Here is a 24747-nt window from a genome sequence, read left to right as displayed (position 1 = left end):
ACAATGGTTTTGAGATACTGGAAACTAATCCCTGAAAGAGGAAAAACAAAAGAGGCGGCCCTACAAGAGTTTCTAGGCCACAGCACAAGAAGGGGAACAGAGGCGGAACCTCGAGGTCTCCACGTTGAGGATACAGCTGGTAGTCTGGGGAGGCTGAGGCGGCCAGAGTTTGCAGGCAAAGTGATGAGGAGGAGAGCTACACAGCCAGCAGGCTCTGGGTCTGTGAAGAGGGCCCCTCCTGAGTCTTCAGCAGATTTTTGATCAGCACAGGCAGCAAAGACCCAAAGCCAAGAAAAGTATTATCAAAAAGGAATAATGGAAAATCTCGTGTAAAGCTACTAGAGTACTCAGAAGAGTACTGTCTGGGTAATGGGGAAGAAAGTTCCAGACTAAAGGCTACCCTGGTCCCACCTAAGAAAAAGCAAGTCCTGAGAGTATCAAACTGTCCCCAAGGAATTTAATTGTGTCACATATAGCAAAGTAAGAATATTTACAGTAACACAAAAATATCCAGCATCCATCAAGGTAAAATTCATGAAGTCTAGCATCCAATCAAAATTATCAGGTAGGCAAAGCAGCAGGAAATTATTACCCACAATTGAAGAATAATCAATCAAAACTGACCCAGAATTGACACAGATGTTACAATTAGTCAACAAGGACATTAAAAGAATTATTACCATTGTATTCCATAAATTCAAATGATAGAGGAATAACAGCATGTTAAGTTGACACATGGAAGATTTATCTAAAAGATACAAATTAAATCTCAAGAGATACAAAAAAATGCAATGTCTGAGATAAAAAAATACCTGGATGGGATTAATGGCATATTAAACAATGAAGAAAAAAAATAAAGGATCTAAAAATATATAGCAATAGAAATTATGCAAAATTAAACACAGACACAAGAGATTGAAAAAAGCCTTAGTGAGCTGTAGGACATCAGGCAGCCTAATATAAATGTAATTGGAGTTCCCAAAAAAAGGGGAGAAAAGAACAGAAAAAAATGTTTGAAAACATTAGTGGCTGAAATTCCCAAATCTAATAAAAACCACATACCTAAGACTTAAGCAGGTGCTACATCTGAAGACAGACAGTATGTATATCCCAGACCATGGGAAAGGCGCTAGCTGACAAGGTTGCTCCCTATGCTCCCTGAAACAAGAGTAATCCTGAACACACGATACTGGTGGTGCAACTACACAAGACTTCTGCTTGGAAACCAGTAATGGTGGGAGCAATCAGCTTTTGGAACCACAGGCCTTGGCATTGCGGTTATGCTAGATGGAGTCTGACTAGGGGAGCAACACAGCCACGAGAGCCATGAGACCTAGAAGGAAAGTAGTAGGTGGTGAAGTCTGTAACTCACCTTACCTTTCGGATAAGACAAGGTACCCAGTAGTGTGGATTAGGAGTCAGATGAATTACAATCACCCAAGGTGACACAGATTTGGGGTCTCCAGCCTAGACCTACAGAATTAGCATCTCTCAGGCAAAGCCCAAGAATCTGCATTTTTACCCATGTTAAAATCTGAAAGCCAATAGGCTAGATGAACCCTGTCCAATATGGTAGTCACTAGCCCACTAGTCCTAAATTTAAACCAATAAAATTTTTAAAAAATTTAAATTCAGTTCCTTAGTCATACTGGCCACATTTTAAGTGTTTAGTAATAGCCACATGTGGTGGGTTAGTAACTGCCATACTGGAACAGCACAGAACACTTCCACCATCACAGAAAATTCTATTGCTGCATTGGTCTAGACTTTGAATTTGGGACAAAGATATAAATTATCCTTAAGTCTGGTGTGTGTGGGGAAGGGGGTGCCCCAAAATGTGTTCTTTAAGAAGGTGCTACATGTAATGTTACCTAAATTTGTGCACATGGCTGTGCACAGGGGGTAGGGCATGCTAACTGGGGAATAAGATTACGACACTGCAAATGAAAGAATGACGGAGGCCACTTTAATTTGTTTGGGCAATTGGTTGGTTTGGCCCAAACATAATGAACCAGACAGGTTCTCTTACCCAGACGGTCAGAAAAAGGAAGATCTGGAAAACCTGACCTCATAATAACAAACAGAGTATTCTTTCCATCTTTGGAAAAATAGACCCAAATAGTTATAAAAGAAAAAAATAAACTCTACCTTTGCTCTTCGGGAAGAGCAATACTCTATCCAGTTGAGGTAAATCACACAGAAACTCTCCCTGGATATGCCTGCTAGTCGATGGTCATAGTCTTCATCAATGTTTGGATTAAATGTAGGGTCCACATCAACATAATTTCGATCCGCACACAGACGTAGTCCTTCCTGCATTGTCTCATTAGCTAGCCACTCCTCTAGCTTAGAAGAGGTTGTAACATAATAAATGATACCCTAATGAGGAAAAGACAAAAAAAAAAAAAAATCCAGGCTAAATCACAATGTGCATTAACTCTAGTTCCTCAGTAAATAAATCCCAACTGTTTATACTGATAGTACAACTCACAAATATTCTAGCTCAGTAGAATAATATACATATTAAGAATGCTATAATAATATATGTCAGATCTTCCTCGTTGAAAAACATTTAATACTTTTAAAATCATAACCATAAATTCAGCAAGGCAACTTCAAAAACAACTCTAGTCTATTGATTTTAGATCTTTTGAATTTAGGATCTTTTAAGAGAGGTGAAAAGATTTTGTTGTGGTGCATTTATTTTGAGAAATTTCTCATAAAAACCTGCTAACTCATCCAGTGGTCCTAGGTCAAGTTATACAAATATAACTAATAACAGAACAACAGAAATATACACATTTAGAGACAGAAAATGCCATGCACACACAAATGCATACACATGTGAAAAACGTAAAAATCAATCTCTTCTGCTTCCTAAAATTGAATTTAACCAAACATTAAGTAGAAGACTCAAAGTTCACCCCAATCAGCACAAATAAGGTGGTCCATAGAGCTAACAACACAAGATATGGAAAATTCAGATCCAGTCATCAAAATTTAGCATACATTTTCCTCTTGAAAATATTGGCTTCACCTGCAAGCTCCCAAATCATACCCATACTGTATTTCTGTAAAATCTTTAGCAATTTAGCAATAGAATACTTGTGCAGTAAAGAGGTAATTTCACCCAAAGATAGGTTTAGTCTTTGCATTTGAGTCCTAGGAGGTAATGTCTAATTCCTTGGGATGTCCTGCCTGATAACAGAGTCTTTGTTCACCGGGAGGCTTAGAGCCTTGACCTCTAGAGGAGCTGGAGAATAAGGCTGGCTGTGTGTGGTTAACCATGTCTAAATGACTGCACTCCATAAAAACGCTCCACATTGAGGCTCAGGCGAGCTTCCCTAGTTGGCAACACTCCGTGAATATTGTCACGCATTGTTGCCTGGAGAAATAGGTGTCTGCACAACTCCACTGGGAGAGGACAAGTGGAAGCTCACGTCCTGGTGTCTCTGGACCTGCCCTATACCTTTCCTCGGCTGATTTTAATCTGTTTCCTTCCACTGTAATAAATCCTACTGTGAGTGCAATAGCTTTACTGACGTCTGTGACACCTTCTAGCAAATGAATTTACCTGAGAGTGGTCTTGGGGACCCTGAAATTGCAGTTGGCTGTCACAAGTGAGGGTGGTCTTGGTGACCTCTCAAATCTGGCAATACTTTTATTCAGTTTGTCAAAAGCAGAGCACAGCAGTGGTGAACAGCAAGGACTCGGGAGTCAGACAAGCCTGGGTTTTAAATCCCTAACTTTACTTGCTAGTTACAGGACTTCGGGCAAGTAAACTTCTGATTCTTAACTTGTTTATTTGCAAAACAGGGGCGTTAATATTCCTTGAGAGAATTAGGTAAGATACACATATGAGCACATATGCATGCATGTGTCTGTGAATCCCTAAGCACAGTGCCTGCCACCTATGAGCTACAAATGATAGCTAGTAATATTAATGAACTAATGGAGTAAGTTTCACTGAAGAAAGAAATAGCAAGACCTTTATAGGTATAATTTACTGACTGGACTGGATACCTGAGAATTTAAATCACTACATAGAAGTAGTGATTTAGCATAGTAAAAAAAAAATCTGTATCTATTATCTGTCTTGTCCAAGAAGAGCCTCTGATTATTAGAAGATGTAAGTAGGCGCATACTCTTACCTTGACATAGTAGGTGGTGAGTACTTTCCGAAGATCAAAGACTTGAAGCATAGAAGCAGCACTATTGTCAGTGATGCTATAACCCTCCAGAATATACTTGGTGACAATGACTTCCCAAGCTAGCCAGCGCTGGCTAAATGCAGCATTAAATGAAAGCACATGAGGAATGTGGCCAGGTTCACAACAGCAAAATCCTTCATCTTCTTCAACACCTTCAGTTATGGCTTCCACCTCCCGTTGTTGACAGTAAGTACCTTAAAGAGAGAGAGAGGGAGAAAGAGATCACTTACAAAGGGAGGAAAAAAACCAAGTGGAAAAACGAATGCTTTAAAGACCCAGGAAATGTAGAGAAAAGATACATTTTATAGCATATGACAGTATGTGACTGATCTGCCTTGGAATGCTCATTAGCAAACTGCAGCAAGCGTGAGAAACCAGGCCTACTGTACATGCATCTCCTGCAGTCACGATGTGCACTGATTGGCACATTCATGGTTCTGAGGATTTGCACAGTTAAAGTAACCTCCTTAATTTTGATTCGTCAATTCCCAAACTTCTCAAACTTGGGTTTACAATTGCATTCATAACAAATGAAGACCATATGAGTAAAGGTACATATAAAGATCTGAGTGAATTCTGAAAAGGAAGAGTAGAATGAGACATGGATCAGCCCAGGGCACCCAATACAGACAGACATGCAGAACTTAAAAGTCTGAGCTCTGTTTCCCAGTACCATGTCCATGCTGCAAGCAGATATATTATATACATCCTACTTATTTGCCCATATAACTTGTAATAGCTCATTATAATTTAGTATTAAATATATAATTAAATTTTTTTCTGTTGCCAATTCCAACAATTGGATAAGGTTACGTAATTGGCTTTTGAGGTTTACCTGCTGATAAAGTTTCAATTAGGTATGAAATCTGATTATTCTGTACTAGCAAACAATTGAAGTTACATTTTTTAATATAAGATACCTATCAAACATTTTCTGTATTAGTGTTATTGAAGTAAAAATACAAATCAGATTTAAATACCAAATTAGACCCATAGCAATCTAGTGCCAGCAAAATACTATCCATTACATCAAGGCTAATTTTTATTTTGTTCTGTAGTCTTGCTTCATTTAATTTGTAAATTCTTTATATTATATGAAGACTATAAAGTGATTATACTAAACTTCACAAAGGCACATATTAAACTGTTAAAGTATAAAAATAACAAGTAGGACTATACAATCATTTTTTCCTTTAAAGAGAATACATACACCATCCATATTTAAGACACACTACTTTAAGAGAAAAAGATGCCGTGAAACCCAGCCCCACTTGGTGATGGTGGAGGTGGTGGTGGTACGATGAAAGACAAGGCTGAAGAGGTAAGCTTGGCTGAGCTAACGAGCTGAATTGTGTAGTACTTCAGAACCCTTAACAATTCTATTATTTCATTTTCTAGTTTAATTACATTGGCCAACACTTCCAAAATAATGTTCCATAGTGGTGATTAGAAAAACCCTGTCCTGAACATGACATTAACAGGAATGCCTGCTGTGGTGCATGATTATACATGATACTAACTATAGATACACATACACATTTTTTTCCAGAATAAGGATGTATGTAATCTTATAAAGTACTTTTCAAAGCAGTAATGGAAATGAAATTTAATCAAATGTCTTCCGGCATCTTTTGAGGGAATCAGATTATATTGTTTTTCTCTGTGACCTATTAAAAGATGAATTCTATTAATTTGCTTTTTAGTACTTACTTTCAAAAATGGAATAATGGCTAAACTGGTGAGGGATACTTAAAAAAAGTACTGCTGGTTTCTGCTTATTCTGGGTTCTGAGGATTTTTACATCTATAGTTGTAAGTGAATTAAACTATGGTTACTTTTTTAGCCAACTTAGTCATATTTTGAATAATCAGTATTACACTGGTTTTGTAAAAGCCTTGAGAAATTTTCCTTCTTTATCTAAGTGCTAGAATAGATTAGAAAGTACAGAAGAATTATTCAATTTCTAGAAGAAACTTCCTGAGCCTGGGTTTTTAAAATTGTGGCATGAAGTTGGGTCTATTCCTTAGGTTTTATATTTTATTATGTTATTTTATTCCATTTGTCCTCTTTCTGGGAAGTCAGTCAAAGGCATTTAAGCAAAGGAAATAACATAAAGAGAGCTGTATTTTGTGCAGATCACTCTGTTAGCAGTACATAGGGAAGAGATGTAGCAAGAAGGAATTTGCACGTTTTGGTATTTACTCAGGAGAGACAGAATGAGGTTCTTATTCAGAGTGGTAGAATAAAGTGAATAGGGTAATTGAATTAATGCAGGATGTTTTCACTCTATCAAACAAACCCCAAGAATATTTTCTACCCCAACATACCCTAGTAATACATGTTGCTTCGAAAATGAAGTCAACAACATGCACAGGAATATTAATAATTGAAAAAAGAATTTTGAGACTTGGAAAGGGATTCTAGAATATCTATGAGGATCTATTACTACCAATTAGCTAGATCTTGCATCACTTCATAGTGCATGTAATTGGTAAAAATAAACAAAAACAATATTAAAACTAGACATTTTAAAACTAAATTGAGTAAAAATTGAAAGGAATCCAATTAGCATAAATTTTTTTGACCTATAGAGTCTGACTTGGAAAACTGTAGTTGGTAGAAGTAACATTTACAAATAAAAAGTTAACATGGTAGAAGCTGTTACCAGAAAATTTTGATAGACAAAATATACTAATTGATAAATCAAACCTTTGACATAAACTTATATGGAAAAGAATCTTGAGAATATCAGTAAAATAAAAATGGAAATGAAATAAATATGGGGATTTAAACAATACCTATAGGAAACTGATAAAAAAAATTGTTTAGTTAAATGTCATTTAAAATTTAGCATCCACTACAAGAGAAAAAAATCAAAGGAATCAAATTGGCTTAATGGAATATACATATATACCCAGAAAATATATCAAAATGCTCAGCAGATCCAAATATCTGCCTGGGAAAATACTGACACTCCTAGTTAGTATTTTGAGGGGCAGGAGGTAGATGGAACAGAGGCTAACTAACACTGAAGGAAAGAAAATAACCAAAGATCACGACAACATTTGAGCAAGAATATAATACCTTACGAGAGTTCAGGAACAAAGAGAAAACAGAGAAAAAGCTGTATACTTACATTATTTAATCATTCTATAAAGTTAACTAATTACATATTATATGTTAATTGCTGTAACAGATGCTGGATACACAATGATGAATGAAGCAGATATGATTCCAGCCCTGTAGGAGCTTATAATATATAGCAAGGGTTTACAAAATACAGCCTTGGGTCAAACCCAAGCCAAGGGTGGTTTTTATGTTTTTAAAGGGCTGTTTAAAAGACAAATCAAAGAAGAATATGCAACAGAGGCTGTGCATAGGTCCAAAGTCTAAACTATTTATTATCTGGCTTTTTACAGAAAAGTTTTCCAACTCCTGGGCTAGAGAAGAAATAAACTTTAAACAAATAAAGACAAATATAAAATTGTAAGTATGCTAAGAACTAAGAAGATAAATACAGAGTAATATGAGAAATAATCATATGGGACAGGTAGTTAGAGGCTTCTCTGAAAAATTGACATTTGGGCTAAAACTTAAAGATAAAATCTAAGAATTAGCCAGATGGAAGATTGTTGGGAGGAGGGGAGGTACTTTCAGGACAAAGGGAAGGGCAATAAGGAACCCCTAACAAAGAATTTAGCACAGCTAAGACACTGAAGGAAGGCCAGTTGACATTCACTACCCGACTAGTATGAGTGAGTGAGGAGGGTGGCACAAAGTGAGGCTGGAGAAAACTGGCAGATGCAAGATCATGTGGTGTTGCAGGACTCGTTAAGGAGTCTGAATTCTATCTTAAATGCAATGGAAAACCACTGAAAAACTTAAGCATGGAAGGGACATTAATCAAATTTGCCTTAAAAAAGAAAATCACTACGACTGAGTGAAGAATTACGGGTGCCCCTTGCTATCCAAATCCAGCACGAGTTCAGATAGTAAGGGGCACTATGTTCCAAATTGGTTTAATTTGAGTTTTGTTTGGCAAATAATGAGGGTTTAGATGGCAAAGGATTTATCAAAGTTTTATTTTCATTTTTAATTATTTTTTAATTTTTTCAATTGCAGTCGACATTCAGTATCCAAAACTGTATTAGAATCTACTTGGTACCAGAGAGAATGTTGGGAGAGTGAGGATTTGAATCAATTATTGATTCGGAGAATTTCTGGTCAATATGGTAGAATGAGCAGATATTAAGAAGGACCCCCTTCCGATTCACACTCTAGAAACACTAGATAAAACAGCCTCCCCACATATATTTGTAAAAAAGAAAAGTTAAATTAAAAAGCAACGGTGAAATCTTCAGGTGCCAACAATTTAAAAAGAAGTTGAAGTCATAGCAGTGGCAGGTGTAGTGGTGAGGGGTGCTGACTTTTGGATGAGTCTATTGGATTGGATTTTGAACAGCATTGGGAAAGTCTCTAGAAGAGATGGAATTAAGGTCCTGGGCTCCTGATGGAGAGGAAGAAACATACCGTAAGACAAAAATAGGACATTTTGAAAGAAAGAGAGAAAATGGATTACAAACAGATTACAAATAAATAACAAACATCAACATTGACTGCCTTATCTGAGTGTTCCACAAGTAAAATCTTATTTCCAGTGAATAGAGTAACTTTACAGATGCACTTGCTCCATTACCAAAAGATATTACATAATATTTGTTATTTAATATTATGTGACTCAACACATGGGTGAAAATAAAGCTAAAAGGTATATAGGTCTGATTTGATCCTCTTTTCATTTTATTTCCTATTTTAGGTTAAAAACACACAGGTACTTCTAAGAATAGATCAAAACACAGCTCTCTCTAAAAACTATCAAGTCCAAATGTTCTCTAGCATGGAAAGATTTGCATTAATAGAACTTTTTTCAATTCCTATAAAACAAGTTTCTATTCATGCTTACAAGATATTCAACTTATAGCAGTTGATAACATCAAGTTTACATGTTTCTGAGTACATGATTTTCTGTGTAGAAATAGCTTCATTTGTCTTACACAAAATTGTGGCGGGCTGGTGGGGAAATAGGAAGTAACTGCTTAATGGATGCGGGTTTTTATTTTGGGGTTATGAAAGTGCTTTGGAACTAGACAAAGGTGTTGGTTGCACAACATTGTGAATATGCTAAATGCCACTGATTTATTCACTTTAAAATGGTTAATTTGATCTTATGTGAATTTCACCTCAATTAAAAAGAACAATTTTTAAGGAAAAAGGCATGGCATCTGTATGAAAGTAACTTGGTTAGCTACTCTCTTCCTCACACAAAAACATAACATTTGATTCTGCCAGCCACCTAAGGCATATATGCACTGGTCACAAAAAGAGACTGGCAAGAGAGAAAGCACAGATCAACAGAAATTCAACAACTCCAGAAAAACAAGTCAATATATAGCATATCACAAAAATGATTCTTTGAATGTAAAATTTTTTGGGGACAAAATCTAATAATTACTCTTTAACAACTTTTGTAATTCCACAATTCTAAAGACTAAGAATCAAATTTATGATAATTTTTTATTTCAGATGTAAACACATTAAACTTAGATGTCACAGGAGTACATTATAGAAATGAATGCCTTACCTCTGAATTCAAGTCCCCGCAGCTGGAAAGTGACCAGCCCATTGCCAATCTCTATAAGGTGTACTAACGCATTGAGGTAGTCAGAGGCTAGAATGAAACAGTCCCCTGTACTGTAGTTTCCCCACCGTCCTAGGAGCAAATCACCACAGAGACTGTGTTGTAGGGATCTGGTTAAATGTTCATAAAAGATGGAATTCAGATTGTTGTCATCTGATCCTACAGGAAGAAATTGTTTAAAATGTTAGATTTTACCTTAAGTCCCCTTTATATCAGCAAACAAGATTGCTAAAGATATTAAAACTAATCTTCAGTTAGGGCTATTCTATAATTTTTGACAAGGAAAATAATATACAGACCTTTACAATTTCTATATAAAGATGAAATACAGCGTAATGGAAAAAGGTTTAGAATTTAATTTAGAGGTAGAAGTCAGTCACATAACCTCTCTGAATCTCTGGTTCCCATCCGTAAAATGTGGGAAATGGATTAGACGAAATCTAAGGTCTCTTCTACCTCTTATATAGTCCACGATCTTTTCTATCACTGTTCAATGAACTATGCCTTATAATTAAAATCATGCAAAAGAAATGAAAAAGATAAAAGAAATTCAGAACTGGAACAAAAAGACACACTAGTAAAGAAAGTGGGTGAAGTAATACGAAATTTGAGAAAACAAGAGAATCCAAAACAAAAACCTTGTATATTGTGATCGCTAAAAGGAACTTAATAGAAATAAACTGTATATACAGAAAGAGTAGCAAAGAACCTATAAAGTTTATTAAAGTCATCCTTTAAGAAAAAAATAGGACAAAACATCACCGAATAAATGAAATGACCATCTTCAGAAGTAACCCATGCAAAGCAGTAACGTGTAAATGGGTGCCCAAAATATAGTATTGGAGAATGGCAAAATATACAAAGCTTAAAATTATTTTAAACTCAGCTTAACTAAATAATAAAATAATGAAAGGGGAAATCTTGGCTCTAACTTCAATAAAATAGTCCTGTCTAATGTTCTGTCTGCCCATTACAAAAGTGTGCATATAAATTCAGGACATGGTCTTTCTGAGCTGCAGGATGGCATCATCAACATCGTGAGAGCCCAAGCCCCTTAGGAGGACATACTAGAGCTGAGATGGTTGCTTTCTCTACCAGAACATGATAATGACAGTTATTAGTATCAAGTCACTAGTCCTGTTTAACCCAATTTTATAATTATGAATTGGATTATTATAATTTAGTTTCTCAAGTAGACAGAACATTTGAAGGAATCAGAAAGTCAAATGAAGACAATATTCCAGTCTACTTGGGAGTAATATTTCTTTTAGTAAATTAATACATTGGAATTCTGGTTGATACGTTAATCTCTTATGGTTGGGGCAGTGAGACTCACCCTCTCTGTCAGGTTATTAATAGGTGGGCCGACAAAAAGATGTTTCCCAAACAAAACTAAGAACCAGATTTTAGATAATGGTACCACCACCAAAATGCCGCCCACTGAAGCCCTATGCTGAGTGGCTATTTGGTCCTTCTACATGACATCTCTATGTACAATGAACTAAATAAAATTAAATTAGTATTTATTGAAACATTCAGGAAAGGGGTAGCAAACATATTACTAAAACACATATTGGTCAGATTGCATACTCTTCAATACACATAACCAGCTTTACTTTAACTGTGTTCTACTTTTTAACCTATGTAAAAACAATCGTTGAATGGAATTTTTTATCCCTAACAGCATTCTTAAAATACATTTTGTAAAAGATGGGTATACAAATTGTACATACTATAATTCACATATATTTTGCTAAAGCAGAACAAAATAAAGCAAATATTTGTTTTTTTAAAAAAGACCATTCGGAACCCACAGAAGATTCCTAACAAGTTAGGAGTCAAATATATGAACAAAATCTTTAGATTTGCTTATTTTTACTCACAAATAGAGCTATTACCTGGATTTCTATCAAGCTGGGAAGCCAATCTGGTATTTGAATGATCCACTCGTTTTGTGCTGAAGATGGAAAAATAAAACAGTTTTAGTAACCTTTTTTATATTTAAAAAATGCTAATAATAAATAAAGAGAGAAAGCTATAAATACAGATGAAATAAATATCACTTTATGAATATCTCTGAGAAAAATCTATGATTGGCATATTGATAAAACTCTGTAGTACCACAATATGTTTTTACTCTCCCATACCCATCACACATAAACACAGTAGTTATTTCCTAACCGGTGTTTCACTGAATAGTGAAACAGTGCATAGAGATACATTATCGAGTTTAATGTAAAAAAAACACACCAAAAAAACCCCCACAGAAACTGATCAGAATGAAAAAATTCACGCTGTATACAGTTCTTAAAAATACACAGTGCACAAAACATTCTTTGTAAGGGGAAGGTACATCAATTAATGTCCAGCGGTACGTGTTCTCTATAACAGTGGTTCCCAAAATGTGGTCCCCAGAAACCACAGCAGGGGACTCAAGACCCTTTCAGGCAGTTTTTCAGATCAAAAGTATTTTCATAATAATACTGTCCTGTTATTTTTTTCACTGTGTTGACAATTACATTCATGGTGCAAAAGCAATGGTAAGATTGCTGATGCTTTAACATGAATCCAGGCAGAGGCTCCAATTGTACTATTTTTCATTGCCACACATGCATAAGACAAAAGCAATCAATAAAAATTCAAGTTGCACTTTAAAATGTCCTTAGTGAAGCAATGAAAATATTAATTTTATTAAATTACAAGCTCTCACACAGTACAGTTCTTTTTAATATTGTGTGTGGCTAAATACACATACAGCACTTCTGCTGCATTCTGAAATAGGATGGTTGTCACTTGTGCAACTGTTTGATTTACAAGCTGCACTAGCTATTTTATTTTCACTGAATATTATTTTTACTTGACGGCTGATGGATAAACTATGGTTATTCAGTCTTGGGTATTTGACAAACATTTCTCAATTATGAAGAAAGTGAGTTTGTCATTTCAAGGAATACAACTAACGATGGTATTTGTCGCCAACAATAAAATGAGTTGTCAAGCAAAAATTAGAATTTTGGAAAATTTATATCTACCACAATAAACTTGATAGCTTCCCAATACTCAAACAGTTTTCTTTTGGGATTGGTGATGATATGAATGAATGAATTTAAAAATACTAATATTGTATAATGAAATGTGTCAAACTTTGGAAGATCTACATTACTCAGTGAACCAATATTTTCTAAATGATTGATAAATGATATTATAACATTATGTATGGATAAAAGATCCATCCAAAGTATAAGACATATCAATAGATTTTGATGTAACACCATTCCAGAAATTGATGAATATGGTTTTAGATTCCACATTTCATCTAATCTTTAGGAAACAAGCATTTGAATTTTAGTGAAAGATCACAGAAAAATATCCACAATCATCTAAAAAGGCTACTAAAATACACTTTTCTTTTCCAACTATGACTGTGTGAGGACAGATTTTCTTCACATACTGCAACCAAAATAACATAATGCAACAACAGATTGAATGCAGAAGCAGATATGAGAATCCAGCTGTCTTTTATTAAGCCAGACATTAAAGAGATTTATAAAATAATGACACTGTTCTCCCTGATTATTTTTTTTGGTGGGATGGGAAATTTTCATTACAAAAATGTTATTTTTGTTAACATGTAATGAGTTTACTGTTATTTTAAAATTAATTAATAAACATTAAAAATTTTTGAGTTTTGATTTCTAACAGTAAATACTGGTAGGTAAAACCCATAGCAACAAAAATCCTTTGAAGACGGGGACGGCCCGGTGGCTCAGGTGGTTAGAGCTCCATGCTCCTAACTCCGAAGGCTGCCGGTTCGATTCTCACATGGGCCAGTGGACTCTCAACCACAAGGTTGCCAGTTCAATACCTTGACTCCTGCAAGGGATGGTGGGCAGTGCCCCTTGCAACTAAAATTGAAACGGCACCTTGAGCTGAGCTGCCGCTGAGCTCCCGGATGGCTCAGTTGGTTGGAGCGCATCCTCTCAACCACAAGGTTGCTGGCTCGACTCCTGCAAGGGATGATGGGCTGCGCCCCCTGCAACTAGCAATGGCAACTGGACCTGGAGCTGAGCTGCGCCCTCCACAACTAAGACTGAAAGGACAACAACTTGAAGCTGAACGGCACCCTCCACAACTAAGATTGAAAGGACAACAACTTGACTTGGAAAAAAGTCCTGGAAGTACACACTGTTCCCCAATAAAGTCCTGTTCCCCTTCCCCAATGAAATCTTTTTTAAAAAAAAAAAAATTATTTGGAGACTTCAATAACTTTTAAGACTGTAAAAGACCAAAAAATTTAAGAATTGCTGCCATTGACATTATTTTGGACTAACTAAATTTAAGTTGGCCCAGAAGAATCAGTCATTTATAAATAACACTGAAATTCACCAAAAAGGGAAATACCATGTATGATTATAGATAAAGACCAGACCAACAAATCCACAAGTTAGTTCACTGTTTAAAAGGTAAGATGACCATTTTCACCTACATGTGCCAAAGTGTAAAAGAGTAGAGAAAAAAGCAGTCACGGAGATAGCCAGTAGAATTATAAATTAGTACGAGCTCTTTCTGAATCAATATCTTAATACATATTAAAAGCATTTAAAATGTTTAAGTTCCAAGACTCAGTAAGTCCTGTTTTAGATATTCTTTCTTAAAAGAAAAACAAGAAAAAGGAAATTTGGAGAATTTATATACAGGCGTAGTTATTAGGCATGAGATTAAATAGGCCAAGGAACTAAGCCTAAATGGAGAAAACACTTTATGTACAAAGATGGTCACTGAAAACTTATCCTCATTAAAAACCAAAAATAACCTATAAAAAATTTAGCTCTAGAAACAGCTGTGTCTAAGAAAACTGTGAGATAACTAATTACGACTGTTATAATGATGTAACATTGCATAAAGTTTCAGAGTATTATTAACATAGAACAATTCTAAGAAATAACATAAAAGTCAGAAAAATGAGGATATCCAACTAGAATTATATTTTATAAAAATCTTATCAATATAAAAAAGGTAGAGAAATAAATTATTCTCTGACTCTTCTAGTTTTACATAATTTTGAAATTTTAAATAAGAGTATTTACGAAATTTTAGCAAAATATTTTAACAGAAAATATTAACCCTCGATTATTTATAAAATGCTGTCAACAGTTATTCCTAATTAAAAAAGATAAAAAGTGGCATTGAAATGTTTTATTTTACTTACTTATAGTCTCTCTCCCAGAATTTCACAGGTCGAACATATGAAGTGATGAATATTGCACTTCCCAGAAAGGGGTTTAGTGGCGTAGAAAAGAAGGCTGATATAGCAGCCTGAACAAACAACATGGCTGAATCTATGGGAAAACTGGTTAAGGATCTTAACACCCATCTGAGCACACGTGCAAATACACACACACACACACAAATACATCTCACAAACACATTGCAGTTAGAAAAACAAAGGAATATAGAAAAGGGTGACACTGGAAAGTAAATGGGGGTAGAAGTAGAAAGACACAGCTAGAAGTACAGCCTGGCATGACGCTTTGAAGGGAGCTAAATAAATACTGACGAACACGTTTTTTGATAAAAGTCCATATATCACTTTTGGGTAGAGATGCTTAAATTTAATTTTCCAGAAGATAAAACTAAAATTTACAAATACGAAGAGTCTGCATTTCAAATCTAGGTGGTCACTAACCTTTATTTTTATTTAGAAATGATGAGAATAGAAGATTTTGGACATAAAGTTTAATTAAAATCATATGATTATGAAAAATGCTTTGTATTCTCATTCATTTGAAAATATATCTAAACATACTTTGTATTTACTGAAAATTCCTGGACTTAATACATATGTAAACAAAATTTTTACATATAAGAATTACTTCTAAAACATTTATACTTTTCTCATGTTCAGATAATTTGTGGGCCACACATATTAGTACAAGTTAAACAATCAAAATCAGTACAGGTGTGGACACAAAGGATTGCAAATTTTTGATAATTTATTACATAGTAACCTCTATTCTATGTCTGTGAAAGGTTATGCCTACAAACCGACATTCTCACCAAGGATATGACAGCCCTTTCTTATAAAACCTTTATTAGAAGGATACGGGGCACTGCAAAGGGCTGAGCAAAAGCATGGAAAGCAGATCCCCAAGTAATTTGCCATGGTGCAATGTAAGTATACACAAACTGCAATTTATAAAGGAGTTCCCAAAGCTGTAGGAGGAAAAGAAAAACAATCAGTAAAAATCTTATCAGTTATTTGAAAAGAAAGAGACCTCTAATAGAGAAATGGCACTGAAATTATTTTCCATTTGCATAGAAGGAAAAGATATATCAACTGCCAAAACACTATATATTTTTAAGTAAAGACAGCTAGCTGCTTTATGGATTTGTGTTTCATCTGTTTAAAAATTTTTATGTCCTCTATTGGCTACATTACTACTACTGCAAGCAAAACAAAGGAATATAGATGTCTGTAAAGCTTAACTAATACACATATATTTTGATTGTAAGACATTTTCCTCAAATTTTAGTGCTTTGAAAACTGAGTATGTTCCAGCCCGGTGGCTCAGGTGGTTGGAGCACCGTGATCCTAACACCGAGGTAGGGTTCGATTCCCACATGGGCCAGTGAGCTGCACCCTCTACAGCTAAAATTGTGAACAACAGCTCTCCTTGGAGCTGGGCTGCCGTGAGCAGCTGGAGGCTGGCGTGATCTGCCGTCAGGGTGGAGGCGGAAGAAAGGGGGGGGGGGGGAAGAAAACTGACTGTTTTAAATGCAATGTCAAAAAGAATTTGAAAGCAGCCAGACAGGAGCTAAAGCTGTAATACAAAGTTGTCACTGCCTGTTTGCCTAAGAATTTAGTAGTATGTGTTAGGCATCTGTTCATAATCTCAATTGTTATTGTCAATGGGAACACAATACATTTTTAAACCATATTTAAATTAGGATCTGTTCTGTTGAACATGACTTCAACACTGAAACGGAATTACTGTATTTGCCCAAGAATGCCTCTGCAAGGCCCAATTCTCTAAACAGAGCACAGAATCTTAACAGCAAGAGGTTCTGACTAATTCAGTGCCATGATTCACACACCGAAAAACTCATATTTAAATCATTTAGCTTATTTACAATGAATGTATTTAACTTTTCACTTAAAAAAGAAATCACAACTTCAACCACTTGCAGATGAACCCCTGTATTCTTTGTCATGACTCAAAATTATGCGGGCAATTCTCGGTACTACTGTGATCAGGATCACAGGAAGTAAAAGCAGCATGTATATTATATCAAGATGCCATTATAACTGTTTAAAAGCAGTGATTCAGAAAACTTCAGATTCTAAATGTGACACAGACTATATTATTGAAGAAAAAATAATATGCAATTACATGGTTAAGTGGTTAGTGGGTAAAAATATTTTGTATATATTCAGAGTAATTTTTTCTTGTAAGGTTATTAAATCGATGGTGCATCTTACAATATCTTACAAAATCCATCTAAAGAGATCCATTCGCTCTTACTTGCTTATCATCACTGTTCTTAAAAAATCCATCTAAAGAGATCCATTTGCTCTTACTTGCTTATCATCACTGTTCTATCAAGTAACCATATAAAATGCAAACTCCTTAAGGGCAGAACTTCCTCTGATTTGTTCAATGATGTAGCGTAAGCACCTAGAACAGCTCTGGAATACGGCATGCTCTCAAAAATTACTAATGCGAATTAAGTGTAGTGATTCAAGGATTGTTTGGTTTATATTTTACTGCAACTTTCACTTTTTTCCAACCAGTATAAAAAGATGCAATCCAATTTCCAATATAAATATTTAAATTTGTGAGACACCACATGCTTCTTTATACAAACAATTCTCTGATTAACTTTCTGGCTTCCTCCTTTGGTTAACCATGCTCACTAGAAGAGGAAATAAATGATAAAAATGCATACAAATTAGTGATTGAACAAATATAATATTGCAATATTTGAGAAGTTATTTTTCACAATATTTAGCATAATACTTTGAAATCGCTATCACTAAAACTCTGTTCAGATAAATGGATCCATTTGTACTGTTCCCATCCTAGGTCAGATCTCTATCACATCTAAATTACTGGCGCAGTCTCTTAAGCTGTTCTCCATACCTTTAGGTTCTCTCTTCCCCAATTCATCCCAAATGTGGCTGACCAGGCTAACTTTTCTAAAATTGGGCTTTCATTGTATTTTGTAGCTGCTCATATGCTTCAGCTCTGTTACCTATCAAATGGGATAATATATGTCAAAGTCCTTTGTATGTGGTCAGTGTTAACATGAAATCTCAGCTCTATTTAATTTACAAATAATATGACTGCACAACCTATTTCATTTAGAAAGGTAGTGTGGTTCAGCAAAAAGATTTTTGGAATGGGAGGCAGAGGACCCAGATTTCACCATCAAACTAAGTTCTGATTTCTCCCACATGTCCTCACTGTCCTCAATATCTACAATCTTCAATCAGCTATCAGGTTATTTCCTCCCTCCTTCTATCCAGCAGCCAGCCCACAGCCCAGTTCAATTATTACCATGTCTATTCCTGAAATTATTCAAAACCACAATCTCTTTTGGAAGTCCCCTTATATTTAAAAATACGTACTTATTAGTGTTTCTCTAATTTTTCCATACTTAACTTTATCTTCCTAGCTATAGCAAAAAATACGTCTTTTACAAATCAGTGACTAGTATTGTTTAGGGATTCGAATATGCTCCTAAATAACTGGTTGAATTAAGAAAAATATTACTTAAAAGAAAAGAAAATGAATGAAATACAAGGAAAAGCCTCACTAAATAGTGCATTACTTAGGGAGGTACTTTTTACGGATAGAAATATTCCTTTCGGTGATCAGTTACCTTGTTGAAGAGTATGGACATGAAGAAGAGGTCCAATAGCATGGTCTCTGAAAAAGCTTCATAGTCAATTTTGAAAAAGAGCACAGTAAAGATGACTGTGACATACTGATATGTAGGGCTGCTAAAAGAGGATCGTAGCAACTTCAGACCAGCAATGGTGATCATTAAAGCACCTAATCTATAATAAAAAGAAAGCACAACTTATCAACCAATGACCGAAAACTTTAGAAAATCTACTGACTTCAGGAAAATCACCATTTCATTTACTAAGCTTACTATTAGGTTGGCGCAAAAGTAACTGCAGTTTAAAAGGTTAAAAATAATTGCAAAACCACAATTACTTTTGCACCAACCTAATATATACAAGGTCTGACAATAGAGTTCCCAAATTCATCCTAGAAAAAGTGCTACATAACTCAGTGCTGAATATCACTATGGTCACCTTCAAAGTACTCCCCTTGGGAAGCTATGCACCAATGCCAACACCTAGTCCACCCTTCAAAGCAATTTTGGAACTCTTTTTCTGGAAGGGCCATCAGAGCTGCCCTCATATTACCCTTGATGTCCTGAATGTCATCCAAATGTCTTCCTCTCAATATTTCCTTTATCTTTGGGTAAAGAAGGAAGTCATTGGGGGCTAAGTCAGGTGAGTAGGGAGGGTGTTCCAATGCAGTTATTTGTTTACTGGCTAAAATCTCCCTCACAGACAGTGCCATTGAGCTGGTGAATTGTCGTGATTCAAGAGCCATGAATTGTTGGCGAAAAGTTCAGGTCGCCTAACTTTTTCATGCAGCCTTTTCAGCACTTCCGAATAGTAAACTTGGTTAACTGTTTGTCCAGTTGGTACAAATTCATAATGAATAACACCTCTGATATCACAAAAGGTTAGCAACATTGTTGCAACAAGTTTGCAAACTTAATTGTCACACCTCGTGTACATATACATATATATTTTAAACTTCTAAAAATGATTTATATAGTTAAGCAAATCACATCCTGTAATAAACTATCATAATATTCCCTTTTAATAATATGTATTATGATTCCTATCCTTTATATAAATAAGCATGTTTAAAAAATAAGTTAACAGTATTGTACTCGTAATTTTGGTATTTGGTTCTCCAGTTTCTCAGTATTTCTGTTGCTTGAACATGAATAGTATTTAGCACATTAAGAAAACACTAAAGCACCTAAATAGTAAAGCGCCTAAAAAACATATATTAACTTTTACCCAACAACATGTACCTAGTCTAGAGGGTAGGTCTATATGATGCCTATGTATCGTCTAAATTACACAGCACACAAAAATAACCATTACCCAAACTTACCATCTAATATTAAAGATTAACCATTAACCTTATTTAATAAATGTCCTGTTATAAAATATCAATTAACAATGAGATGTCTGGAGTAGTGAAAAGCCACGAGCAGAAACAGATGTTCAGAAGAGGGAAGTCAAAGACAGGATTTCACCTGAATGTTTCATCTCACAGCGCCCTGTACCACAGAGGCACTCAATGACTATTTGATGAATAGCTTAAGGCATTGCTCAGGACTGCCCCAGTAGTCCAACTTAGATTAGAGAATTATACTTACTCTGTGTCCAGTTTCTTTGGACTAGCTATTGTCTCTGCACTGCTACTAAGTTCATTGAGAACAATCAATGGATAGATGATATTCTTCTCTACAAAAAGGAGCCACACATGGAGTTTCTCAAACCACATCATAGTGGCTGCATCTAACAATGGAATATAAGTCAAGAAGAGCACACGTCATCAAATGTATTAAATAGTTCGATAATGTGATGAGAAAGGAAAATCCTACAACTCAAATTCAGCTCTACCATAAACAAATAATGTAAGAAACCCAATACTTCAACTTCTATGATTTCTGAAACACATCCAATTTTGCAACTTAGATCGACTTAAATTTACATGAATTTCATTTTAAACATTCTTAAAACCTCAGTTTTTAAGCATTAACCTTTTCTCACTTATGCCTCTAACTTCGGGAGAAAAGATTATTAGACTGCCCCTTTCCCCCAAAAGTAATAAGGTTTTAAGAAAGTCTTAAAGGGGATTGGGTTGCCTGCATATGGCAAGGATAATTGAGGGAAAAGGTAGGGACTGGAAAGAGAGGTCATAAATATACACAAAAGGCTTCATCAATGAGGTCTGTGAAGAATAATTTAGATCAGTAAGTTTTACACTGTGGAAAGCTAGCATTGTAGCACAGACATTTACACCTCAATTAAAATTAAAAGCACCCTGCAAACGCTCTGACTCACTGAAGCTTCCAGCCTAAGAAAGTGTTACTTGATTATACTTATTTAACTGTCATCTGTTAACAGAGTAAAAGAAAATCATAATATTAAAAAGGGTGTTAATGAAATACTTACTTCGAACTTCATATTGATTATACTCCACTGTCTTCAGCAGAGGGTGAGAGAAACAGTGCCACGGTAGCTGTTTTCTAACCTGAGGCAGCACGTAATGGGTTACAAAACCTACGAAGCCGACCAATGCATACAACACATACTTGAGAGCAGGCTAAAAGAAGAATAAAGATGAGAACATTAAGCCATTTGAGACCTATAGGAGAACTTCTAATTTGTCAGTTCAATTTTTCATTTGATAAGGGAGAATAGCAAAGTCAATTTTAGAATCTAAGAATTAAACATCTGTCTATAGTTAACATTTCTACATTATGTAGTTTTTCTGATTGAGTCGGCTATAATATTACAGATATTTTAAAACGTGTTTACTCCTTCTTTGGTATTCACACTATCGTAGAATGACAGTCTCTTGAGGTGTATTGCTTGCTACTCTAAGAATGTTCTATGTGACTTGCAGAGGAATGTATTAAACTGTTTTAACGAGTAGAGATAAAGGGCATGAGCTACATAAAACTGTAAATCTGAGCGAAGAGCAGATTAGAATGAGAAAAAAGTATTCTTTTTTGTGCTTTCACGTGGCGTATCATTAGAACAGAGTTCTTATGCATGACTAAATTCATAAAAGAGGAAATCAAGTACCATCACTTCAAATATTCAAATTAAAAGTCACATATTTAGAAACTCTGGAATCTCTTGGACATGAAGAGGCTTCAATCTGAGCCCTCAAGACCCAATGGACCTAGCTAGCTCAGCTTGCAATTGTTCAAATTGGAAGAGAAGAAAAACAGGCAAAATGTTAAATAAAATTAAATAAATAACCTTTGCTTCTGGCCAAATGGAATAATAGGGATTTACTCTTCCATATGAAACAACCAAAACAGAATAAAATATGCAAATCATAAGGAAATAAAAAGTGAACCCTGAGAAAAAGGAAAACAGATGTCAGGTGTCAGGGCTGCCCCCGTTTATTGCCTCAAGGGAGTTTATTGCCTCCATGTTGCAGTGTAGGGAGGGAAACCCCACACGAAGCCTGGTACCCTGCGTTGAGGAGATGGAACTGAGAGACTGGACAGACGGAGGCAGCTGGAGTTCACCAGAACAGACAGTGTACCAAAGAGAAAACTGCACATAGAAATTGGAAGATCTGCAGAGGGTCCCCCTCAAGTATTCAGGGGAATCAGCACAAGTGTGTGAGGAAACTACATGAGACCAGAGAAAGCACCACAAGGAAGAATTAAAGAGAGAGTATCCAGCACTCACACTGGGCTAGGAATAGTGCCTGTTCCCACAGCCAGACTGGAAAAGCTGAAGAGTCACAGGTCACGAGCCAGATACTCCAAAGGCTGTTGCCTCAGTAGGGGGAATATTAGCCCTACACTAAAAAACAGCCCTGGTTTCACCTCAGATATCTTAAAAGCAAAACCTAAAAGGATCGAACTGTAACAAGTAACTTAACAGTACCAAAAACCAAAATTCAAGAATATTTCTAGAAACATAAAAATATCCAATACCCAACAAGGCCAAATGTATAATGCTTGGCATCGAAAAATGACCAAACATGCAAAGAATTGGAAAACTATGGCCCATGAGGGGGGAAAGAATCAATTAATCAAAACCAACCCACAAGTGACAGAAGGTAGAAATATGAAATAAGGACAGAGAATTAAAACTGAATTCCGTATGTTCAAAAAGTTAAGTAGAAGCATGGGAGATTAAAAAAAAAGAAGAAGACTATGCAGAGGTACACCACAATCAAACTGACACCGTGTGGAAATAGGGACCTGCACAAAAGAATGAAGAGCACTGAGACGGTGAGTGCACAGCCTACAGATAAGCAGAACTGTACAAGAGGAATAAAACCTGAGGAGCCTCACCAACACCGGGACCTGATTTAGATGCGAGGTTCTAGCCTCCAGCTGTATTGGAACAAGACTTTGGGGAGTTCATCTATGTCAGCATTATGGACAAACATTACAGTCAAATCAGGAATGAGTCCAAACAAAGTTTTTTCCCTCAATCAAAAGAACTAAATGATTCCTTACCTGCAATACTGTGAACACTGTGCTTACGTGAATAGCAAAATACAGCACCCCAATTACAATGCATACTACGAGGTCAGACTGTAAACGTTCACTCTGTGAAATAAAACAGAATTACCAAATAATTACATAAAACTTTAAAAAAATAGTTTCCTTTATTCCCAACTGGCAAAGTTTAAGAAACAATTTTTCACTGGTCCTGTTTCTTAGCACTTCTAGATATTTCTTACACATAGTAATTAGCTACAAGTCTTATTTTCTTCCTCAATTTCCTTATATTTTAGTTTGACACTGCAATACCAAGGAAACTCATCTAGTTCCATACACTATAGTACATATCATAACAAAGTCTTTTTTATAACGAAGCCGTATATTTTTCCCCCATTGGCCTGTAAGTTTTACTTTTAGATAAGGGAAAAGGAAATGAGGTACTTAAGTTACTGTATCATTTATAGGGCATATCCTTTTGGACAACAAAGTTTTATTTTCATTGGTCTTTTGAAATGTTGAAACTGCATGCATATGTCCTATTTTAGTTACTGGGTTTGGGTTCTTTGGTAGTTGTAGTAAAAACCAGAAATCTTGATATCTTTGGTTGATGACTGACCCATAGATTTACACTTTTAAGTTAGATTCAGAAGTATCCTACTATATTTAACATGAAATATCCTTTGTTAACACGGAAACTAAAGTCAGAAAAAATTGTTCAAATTATATCTTCAGGCAGTTTTGTATTTCTAAAGTTTTCTACAGCTCAAGTTCACTGAAGGTAAATAGTGTCTAATTCAAGACCTGTATACAAGTTCAGTCTTTCACAAATGGAGATTATCTAATATAGTAACTTGGAAAAAATTTTTATTTTGTTCCATAAAGCAAATGTGACTCTATAGATATCATTTTCAAATATTTACTAAAAGAATGCAGGCAGCATTAAAATTCACTAAATTAGAAAAATTTTTAAAAGACTACACTACTTAAGTATATTAAATTAGTATAGGTTCTCTCCTTCAACCAGGAAAATAAACACAAACACAGACACACTTTTCAGACTGCCCTTGAAAAATAAAACACATTAAAAGGCTAGCAGATGACTTACAAGGACACGGTTTTTATCAAGAAGAAAAATAATCTAATTTATAAGATTAGAAATAAGAAAATAAGAAAATCTAATTTATGTTAATATTCATCTTCCCAAATCTCTGTCTAAATCTGAGTAGGATTAAGAATTCTATGAACAATGAAATGACTTAATTTCACCTGATCTAAAAATGAATGTTTAGCATACTATTCTATATAGAAAATAAGTTTGAGGAATGTGTATTTCTTACATGTTAAAAATTTTAAATAAAGGCAATCAACAATGTACAATATATAATTCTCTAAATATAGTTGTAATATATCGCTATGATTTTCCCCCAATTACTAAAGGCCTTAAAAAAGTGTTCATTATATAACATGATGAATCATGATGAACATTAATGAAATCTAAATTTTAATTGTAAGTAATTTTTTAAAAACTTA

General features: G+C 35.1%; 1 protein-coding gene across 5 annotated transcripts in view; it reads right to left on the bottom strand.

Moving 5' to 3' along the window:
* Positions 1-24747, bottom strand: part of PCNX1 (pecanex 1) — a 136225-nt gene that overhangs the window by 17042 nt on the left and 94436 nt on the right. For all 5 annotated transcript variants that reach the window (XM_088797391.1, XM_088797393.1, XM_088797392.1 and 2 more), the window contains 10 exons: positions 23230-23322; positions 21191-21341; positions 20389-20530; positions 18793-18970; positions 16014-16122; positions 15119-15248; positions 11808-11866; positions 9853-10068; positions 4152-4405; positions 2149-2379 (listed from right to left, as the gene is read on the bottom strand). In XM_088797391.1, the coding sequence (XP_088653517.1) occupies positions 2149-2379; positions 4152-4405; positions 9853-10068; positions 11808-11866; positions 15119-15248; positions 16014-16122; positions 18793-18970; positions 20389-20530; positions 21191-21341; positions 23230-23322 (1563 nt within the window). The remainder of the gene's footprint in view (positions 1-2148; positions 2380-4151; positions 4406-9852; positions 10069-11807; positions 11867-15118; positions 15249-16013; positions 16123-18792; positions 18971-20388; positions 20531-21190; positions 21342-23229; positions 23323-24747) is intronic.

Source organism: Rhinolophus sinicus, chromosome 3 (assembly GCF_057876585.1).
Source record: "Rhinolophus sinicus isolate RSI-liver-muscle chromosome 3, RSI-T2T, whole genome shotgun sequence".
NCBI lineage: Eukaryota > Metazoa > Chordata > Mammalia > Chiroptera > Rhinolophidae > Rhinolophus > Rhinolophus sinicus.
Note: the sequence above shows the minus strand (reverse complement) of the source record. Positions and strands in the feature narration are given on the sequence as shown.